This window comes from Sarcophilus harrisii, chromosome 3 (assembly GCF_902635505.1).
Source record: "Sarcophilus harrisii chromosome 3, mSarHar1.11, whole genome shotgun sequence".
NCBI lineage: Eukaryota > Metazoa > Chordata > Mammalia > Dasyuromorphia > Dasyuridae > Sarcophilus > Sarcophilus harrisii.
This window is the reverse complement of record NC_045428.1, coordinates 52,501,950-52,511,533: the sequence shown is the minus strand read 5'-3', so window position 1 is coordinate 52,511,533 and position 9,584 is coordinate 52,501,950. Positions and strand designations below refer to the sequence as shown.

Genomic DNA, 9,584 nt, shown 5'->3' with positions numbered 1-9,584 from the left:
GAAGAAAGTAATCAAACTGTCTCTTCATGCTTAAGCCCAAATAACACTTTTGGGCCCTTCCCAGGCTAAGATCTTTTTTCTTTCCCATTTTAGATTGCCTTTTTGACTGTGAAGAAATATCTTATAAGAATGGCTGAGTAAAATAAAACATTACTTCACTATGTTGAAAAACACTAAGCTGTGATAAGAGATAGGGTTTTATTGTGGATAGATCAAAAACAAAATCCCATCTTAGCTGTAACTGCATATGATGCAAAGCACACAAGATTTAAACCATGATATGGGTTCAACTATAGGCTATGCTATTTCCTGGAGGTGTATTTTTGGCCAAATTACTAGTGCCTGTCTCTTTATCTGTTAAAACAGGGATAAATTTTACTGGCCCTCCATAATTCTCTGTGTTGTTGATAATATTAAATAAGATATCTATTAAAGTTCTTTGTCAAATGTGCACTGCTATATAAAGATAAGGCTTAAAAGGATAGAGACATATTATGTGATCCTAGGATTGAGATTTAGAGCTGAAAGGGACTTTTAATTCATCTAGGTGATCCCATTGATTTTACAAACAACAAAAATGATGTTCTATGACTTAAATCATTAGACTAGAGATAATTTTCTCAGATCATTAGATCTTTTTGTTCAGTTGTTTCATTGGACCACTCAGACCATGAAGATCCCCAGTTCATCTACCCTGACTGATCAGATGTGGCTTGGCTCTTGTAAACCCTGTTCTTAGATGAGACAATATGAAACTTATTCCCCCAGAAGAAATCACTCAAGGTTGAACTGTCAATGATTGCACAAAAAGACTCTAAAAATAAACTTTCTTTAAATTAGTCAGAATTTATAAAGAACAGGGTCAATGGCAGCATAGTATTGTATCCAGAAGGCCAATCTTGGAGTCAGGAAGATAAGATTTCAGACCTATTTTGTACTAGGTGTATACAAATATGGTCCTCAAACTCTCAGTATTTCAGGAATCTCTTCAAGATAGAATCTCTTCGCCTTTTTCCTCCCATAGGCCATGAAGCCTATGGAACCATTCTCAGAATAATATTTTTAAATTCATAATATAAAATACATGAGTTAACAAAGGAAATCAATTAAATGGAATTGTTATTGAAATATTTTTATAACAAGTTCATAGATCCCATCTCATCAAAAAGACTTTTCACAATATATTCTGAACAAAAGCTATTTTGTTATGCTAATGAGAAATGAAGAATTTACAAATTTTTTTTTCTTTGCACAGACATTTCTTTAATGACATCTTCCATATTGTTTCTCCATGGCAATCCATAACACATTGGAAACAAGGAAGGAAAAGATGGGTTGGTCACATGGTAAGAATAAGACATGATTAATGAACAACCTATGTATTTCATGGATTGCCTCACAATGGTAACATAAAATGAGGAATGTCTCAGTACATTGAGTAGATTCCTGCCATGAGTTTATTTAAGGGGGATCTTATGAACAAGAGTTGCACAGGATGGTAAAGCTTGGATAGGGTAGAATTTCTGTGTCCATCCATTGGAGCATAGCCTTTTCCCATGGATCGCAGGAGTCCAGAAAGATGTATTAAGCATTGGCAAATGGAACCATTGTTTTTAGGGGAAAAAAAATCACTCATACACAATCCCAAAATTGGCATTTTACACCAAAAAGAGTGTAAAACTATTGAGCTTTATTAACTCAAACATATTTTTTATTAAAGTATGAATGCATTTATGCTAAAGAATAGTTTACATACATTGTAAAGCAACAAGCATATTTTCAAGAGGTGCAAGTCCTCCGCAATATGTCTCCATGCTTATTCTACATGCTTTAAACACTGGACGCACGCACAGGCGCACACATACACACACACGCACACACACACAGACATACGTATACACATACCAAACACAGACATAGAGCTATCTGGATTTGATTAGCTTTCATTTAAGGCTTCTGTAAGGTGCCCTAGTGCCCCTAACATTACCATGATTAAAAACAAACTTCTTTTTCTTTTTTTTTTTAATAAAGGAGCAGCATTACCTGCAAACTATGAATCTGCTCTTGGCCTTAAATGGATTTATTGTAACAAGTCCTTTTTTATCTTATTCATATTGACTTTTTTGCACTTATGAAATTCAAGAATCATCCTATCCACAGAATGGAAAAATTACAGGCATTCTTAATGAGAGCTTCTCTGCAGGAACAATCATTGAACACTGGTCCCTTTGAACTTTCATCTTTAAGAGGATAGAGATATATTTTCCTTTAAAATAACTTGGTCAAGGTATCTCTGAATGGGTAGAGAGAACTACCGACGATCAATTTGTAAGCAATGGTTTAGTGACAGATTCTCACAGGGGAAGAAAAGGTTTCCATGCTCTTGTTGATTCTGATCTGAGACTGGTTAAGGAGGAGTTCTGGGATTGGATTATTAAACTACCAACCAGACACAAATCAAGACTGAAGGAAAATACACAGAAAATGGAGCAAATATATTCTGCAATCTTTTTCATATTGCATTTTTTGGGGGAGAGGGGGAGTTTAATTTGTTCTTTTGTTCCCTTTGGGTGCCCTGCAGTGTGTTAAGAAATGATCACTTTAGTGATGATGGGAAGGTGAATGTGTGTGTGTGTATGTGAAATAAGTAGCTGCAGGTACACTAAGAAAATAGAAAAAGTGAATAAAATAAGATAGCATTTGATATATTTGTAAAATAAAATCATCTTCAGCTGTGAACTGTGAATTAACTGAGGAATGACAAGGTGGTTAGTCTTAAAGCCAAAGGACATCTATCTTGGTGGTTTACATATGGCCAAGAGGTTTTGAAATATGCCACGAGAAAGAATTATAGGGAGTCACCCTGGGACCCTTTCCATTTCCCTAGGAGCGTATGAGCCAGCATCAGAACTCCTCCCCCCCCCCACCGCTGCTATGAATACCCCAGGAACAACTGACAAATTCTTTTGGATGGGTTTCATAAGGCAAATTGGAAGAAACCAATAGCTGAAGAAAAGCAGCCTGATAAACAATAAGCTGTGGAATATTTCAAGAAGATGGAGAGAATCAGCATGGAGGAGTCTGGGGCCAGGAGGAGAGGGGAAATTGGGTGGGGGAGAATGAGCAGAAAAATAAGCTTTCTTTCCCCCCCTCCTCACATTCACAGCAGCAGCAGATTTCAATGTAACATAATTACTTTAATGATGCATATCTTTAGGTTCTGAATTGCTCTTTTGATTTTAAAAAGCTTGGTCAGCCAAGTATTTGGCAGTCTTTTCATCCCCAATTTGAATCATTGCTTATTTATCTATCAACTCTTATTCCCTAGGCCATGGCTGCCTTTGGTGAACCACTGACCAGTGCCCTCAGCCATCATCAGATTCCAATTCCTGAGAGACTTCTTCCGATGAGCTGTTCCGATGGATCCGACCATCACTCTTCATGCTGTGGAACGTCTTCTTGAAGGCTTCCATCATGGCATGAGCTAGCTTCTTGGCTTCTAGCTTGCTTTCGCACTCTACAGCATGGCAGTCCATCTGGTAGGACAGGTCATCATTGATCTCCCTGTAGACCCAGGCAAAGATGTTTGGGCTTACATTGTGGTCAGCAGTACAGTAGGCAATGCGAGCCACCTGAAAGGTATCCATATGGACGGTAGCCTCTCCTTTCAGGTCAAGGTGATGAAGCCAGACTTGGAAGGGCCGGATTTCCAGGAGAGCATTAGCCGGGAAGACATCTTCTCTAGCCAGTGTATGCTTCTTCCAGAGCTCAATGACTGGCTTTTCTGTGCAGCCAGATAAAAATTGCATCCCTGTTGTCGAGACTTTGCCCAGATATGTTACCTGGAAGACAACAATGGAGAGGAAAAGAGAAAAAAGATTGTGTAAAAATATTATTTTATTAAATTAAATACATTCCTAAAACAGACATAAGTTGATTAGATCAGGCTCAGACTAGGGATGTAGAGTTCCAGAAAGATCCTCTGAATTCAAAATAGCTTCCATCTCTGGCCATACAGAACCTACTTAGTAAATACTGTTGTATTCCTATTAAAAGCAAATTGAATTAGAAGTGAACACAGTCTCTGTTTCTTTGTCAGTTTAGAGGGGCATTTTATTAATGAATTTTATTTATTTTTTCTTTAAATTCAGAATGTAAATCAATTTAATTTTCTGTGAAGCACGTAGCAATCAATACTTACAAGAAGGCAGAAGAACAGAGCACCAGAAAAAAATCTCTATTAAAGTTATTTTCTAGACTGATTTCATTTCAGGTGTTTGATTTTATGTAAGGATTAATGTATATATTCATGTATATATACACATACTTATGTACATATATATACATACATTATATATATGTACATATATATATATATATATATATATATATATATATATATATATACATTCTTTTATCCATACATACATAGCAATCACCCAAGAGTGGAGAATGGCTCTCATTACATTATGCCCTAAAGGACTATGGTCTCAGTTCTAAAAAACAGTAAAAACTTAAATAACATAAAGAAACAGCTAGACTTACAACTATTAGAAGGAATCACAGAATCTCAGAGTAAGATGGAACTGCAAAGACCATTTAGTCTAAGTCAGACCTGAATAAGAAAGCCACAACTCTTCAGATAGGTAGGTATTCAGTCTTTACTTGAAGACTAACAATCTATTACCTCCTGAAGTATTCCACTCCTGGATAGCTCCGCTGATTTCCAATTTTTCTTTTCTTTTTATCAAGCTTAAATGTATCTCTTTGAAATTCCACATCCCTGCTTGTACCTTCATCCTCTATATTACATCTTCTTCCCTGTAACAGACTTTCAAATATTCTCATAGCCATTATTATGCCTCCTAAGTCTATTCTTCTTAACTGAGCATCCCTATTTCTTTTACATGATCCTCAAATATGATGAACTAAAGAACTTTAACAATTCTGGTTGTACTTCTTGAGACATTTGCCAGCTTATCAACACATATTCTTTTTAAAATATGCTGTCCAGAAAAATCCAAGAAAAATAATAAAGAATTTTGATAGTTTTTTCTATATTTTTACATTATATAGGTAATTATAGAGGACAGAAATACATGTTTCTTTATTATCATTAAGGATTTTCTCATCTATTCAATATGAATTTAACAAATATTAATTATGTGCCAAAAACTGTGCACAGTGGGACAGAAAGTGTGATTCCTGCTCTCAAGGACTTTACAATCTAGATAAGAAAGCAAAATATACTTGGATATTCCCTGGATCTTGCATTCAACTTGATTCAGAGTAAGGTGAATGAATGGTGTCTGGGGAAATGGTCAGTGATTAGTATTCACAAAAGGTCATTAGGAAAAGAACTCATTCTAAGATACTGCATGGTACTCTTGCTTCCACAAAGAATCAAAGGTTTGAGTAATTTCCTATCTCTGTGTGTTAACACTGGATCATCAGGGCAAACGGATGAGAATACAAACGACATAATAATTTATGAACAATTTTTTTTTTGGGTGGGAAGCTGTGAGGTTCCAATAGGAAAACTCCCTTTACCACCATGTATGGGAATTTTTATGAAAATTACAGGCTTAGAGAGCTGCCCTGCATATTTTGAGGTTAAGTGACCTGGCCAAGGTCATACACACAGAATATATCAGGGACAATTCAGAAATTCAAGTCTTCCTTGACTCAGAAATCACCTCCCTAATTCCCTTCACCTTAAGGCTCATTATGACTATTCATGCAAACTGATATTTGTTCTTTATTGTGACACTTTTCATTTTCACTCCATATTGAAGGAGGGGAAGAAGAATAGGACTATTGCCCAATGTAAATGAGTTGTTCATGCTAAATATGATATCAAGGAGCACCTGTCCTTCTCTTTGATAGATAGACAAGTTCCAAAGTAAGGAGAAAAATGTCGAAATTCACAAAAAGTTTTTTAAGTTTCTTGAAACTACACAGGGATCTAAGTTGGGAAAGAATTATAGAGTTGACTTATAAAACTTACTCAAAGTCCATTATAAATCGGACCTCCCAAAGTAATTTCAGCATAGTGAAATTCTTACAAAAAGAAAAATAATTATATTTTCTCCCGTAAATATTTGTTCCTAGAACTCTGAATTTTTCAAATCAAATTTTCTTTGGGAGGTCTACTGGAGGGAAGGAGGAAGAAGTCGTCCAAAGAATAATTAGAATAGTTCAAGTAATTTACAAGACAATTATCATAATTATTAAACTTCCTCTAGAGCTACTTTCTCCAAAGTATTTTAGAATAATGATAACTCACCTAATATGTGGATGGTATTTGATGATACTAAAGCTGCTATAGAAATCATACTGGGAGGTTTCTCTCTGAACTACCTGCATATGCCACAATAAATGTAAGGGGGAAAATTGCTATTCATCAATTCCTAATGCAGGATTATTCTTAAGAGCTGCAGAAATCAAGCAGGGGAGGTAGTGGGACACAGAGAAGGCCATTTGCCCTGGAGTCAGAGGATCCAGCTTCAAATTTCACCTCTCTCACTACCTGTGGGACTTAACAAGTCAATTTAGTTTTCTGGGTCTCAGTTACCTCATATTTAAAAACAAAGGACCAACTCTTATTGGGTCCTGAGGCCCCTTTCATCCTAAATCTCCAGTTCTATGATCAGGAAATTATGGTGGTTGGGTGTTTGAAAGAGAACACCAAAGCAGCCCTGGCATTAAAACCAAGGAGAAGGAAAATGGCATAAACTGCTAGGTGAGCTCCCAGACCCTTCTAGTTCAATGAACTCAATAGGTGTTTATTTATATTTTTGTTGTGTATATTTATTATATATTTATATATGTATATAATACATTTTTGTTACATTATATATATGCATATTATATATTACACATTTGTTACATTATTTACATTTACATTCTAGGCATTGTGCCAGGATAGATATAAGCTCTAATGGGATGGAAGAGATGCCAAAGATAAATTTCTTGTAAATATACTGAATTTCTATCCAGTTCATCACAAGGGGAACAGTAGAGCATTTGAGGTAGAAAGTTGGTCATGGCAACCATTAAATATTAGTTCAAATCCTGCTTCTGACAGCACAGATACCTGGCTATGAGATACCTGGCAAGTCATTTAATCACTCAAGGCTCTAGGATTATCTTTAAGGTTATCACTTGCTAAGAAAGTGTCAACTTGGTTTGAGAAGGGGAATTTCCCACATCAATGGAACTACTGGTTCAGTCCCTCTTGCCATTTCAAGAGAAATCATTTGAGACTTGGAAGTAGTGTGCTATGGTAGAAAGAAACTGGGCTATCAAGTTGAGGAAACACATTGCTTCTGGACTTTAACAGTTACTACCTGTGTAACTTGGGCAAGCCTAGTTTCTTCAATTTTAAATTTGGGGTGATTGTCCTTGAAAATAGTACAGGTTGGCTCCCTGTTCTAAAGTATACAAAGATTTCCCTTAACTAACTGGAAATAAGCAGAAACCATGGAATTTTCATCTTTATGTCTGCAGCAATAGGCAGAATATTTTGCACAGCGGTGGTGACTAATAAATGTTTATGATAATGAAATAGCTTTAGTAATAAAAGTCTAGGGCAGCTATGTGATAACAGTGGATAGTGTCAGATCTGGAGTCAGGAAGACTTCTCTTTCTGAGTTCAAACCTGGCCTCAGACACCTATGTGACCTTGGGCAAATCACTTAATTCTGTTTGTCTCAATTTACTCATCTGCAAAATTATCTAGAAAAGAAAATGTCAAATCATTCCAGTAACTTTACCAAGAAAAACCCCAAATGAGGGTCACAAAGAGGAGGATGTGACTGAAGCAACTAAACCACCACAAATAAAATTCTAAAGAGAAATAATTCATGAATTTGTTAACTGACCTTCACTGTTAAGGGTATTATTAGTCCCTATCTGATCTATGATTATTCACAAACACTTTCAGTTCAATTCAACAGACATGTTTTAAGAGCCAACTTATTTGCCAGATTTTGTGTTAGAGATTGGGAAGAAAAAGACAAAATCCAGACAGCCCTTCTCCTGAAGGACTTTGTACTCCAGTAGGGAGATAGGATATTCAGTCATCCTCAAATGAGTGAACACAAAGGATTTTTGAGAGAAAGTGAGTGTTATTGTTTGAGAGGAGAGAGGTATCCAAGCAAGGCTTTTTGAAGAGAGTAGCACTAAATTTTGAAAGACAGACTGTATTCTAAGCATGGGAGGGCCGAGAGCTGAGAATAAGGAAGCTGGGAAGCAACTTGGCTATGGTGAGTATGTCTAAGGAAATATAACGTGCAGACTAGAAAGGCTAAAGTCAGATTGTGGCGGGCTTTAGATGTCAAGCTGAGGAATTTGTATTTGATCCTAGAAGTGAGACAGAACTGAGCTATGAAGCTTGTAAGTGAGTCCTGGAAGGCCTGTGTCTTGGATATATTATTTTGGAATGGGGCCAGTAAGAGGGGGTTATGGATTGGAGGAAGGATAAGACTTGGAGCAACAAGGCCACTCAGGAAACCCTAATAAAAATTCAAGTGAGACAGCAACAAGATTACAAGATGATCAATTCTGATGGACATGGCTCTTTAAAACAATGAGGGGATTAAACTCAGTTCCAATGATCTTGTGATGAAGAAAGCCATCTACACCAAGAGAGAGGACTGTGGGAACCTAGTGTAGATCAAAACATAGTATTTTCACTCTTCTTGTTGTTGTTTGCTTGCATTTTGTTTTCTTTCTCATTTTTTCTCTTTTGATCTGATTTTTCTTGTGCAGCAAGATTAATTGTATAAATATGTTGGATTTAATGCATTTTAACATGTTTAACATATATTGGATTACATGCCATCTAGGGGAGAGGGTGGGATGAAGAAGGGAAATTTGGAACACAAAGTTTTGCAAGGGTCAATGTTGAAAAATTATGCCTGAATATATTTTGAAAATAAAAAGTTTTAATAGAAAAATTCAAGTGAGAGATCACTAATAAGTAGCATACTTATAGTATATTACAGCATATATATATTAAATATATATTGTACTTTATAGCATATATATTATACACATGCAAATATATTGTACTTTATAAATACTACTTCATTTTATTCTCACAACAATCTTGAGAAGTACGTATTATTATTATCCTCATTTCACAGGTGAGGAAACTCAGACAAACAAAGATTGTGACTTTCCCACAGTCATATAGCTAAGCAAGTATCTAAGTCTAGATTTCAGCTTGGGTCTTTTGGACTCCAAGTCAAGAGATCTAATCCCTGCCTTTCCCCAACATTCTGTATCCCACCCCACCTCCAAGATGACTCAAGATGAGAAGAGTCTGATCTAAGGCAGTGGTCCCATGAGCAGAGAGACAATAAAAGTGAATGCATGAAAATGAATAAAAAATTAAAAATTTATTTAGGATAGTAGACTTGATCTAGGTAGCTAGGTGATACAATAGTTAGAGTGATGGAAGACCTAAGTTTGAAACTCAGCTCTTACATCTACAAACTGTGACACTCTGGGCAAGTCATTTTACATCTCTGTGCCTGGGTTTTTTACTTTGAAAATAAAAGAATTGGGACTTGATGATC

The 9,584-nt window shown here is 36.0% G+C and overlaps 1 protein-coding gene across 1 annotated transcript in view; it reads right to left on the bottom strand.

Annotated features, from left to right (window-relative positions):
* Positions 1 to 1,648: 1,648 nt before the first annotated feature.
* The window catches only part of PID1 (phosphotyrosine interaction domain containing 1), a 278,206-nt gene continuing 270,270 nt past the window's right edge, over positions 1,649 to 9,584 (bottom strand). The window contains exon 3 of the mRNA XM_012546515.3: positions 1,649 to 3,842. Coding sequence (XP_012401969.1) covers positions 3,366 to 3,842 — 477 coding nt within the window. The 3' untranslated portion in view covers positions 1,649 to 3,365. The remainder of the gene's footprint in view (positions 3,843 to 9,584) is intronic.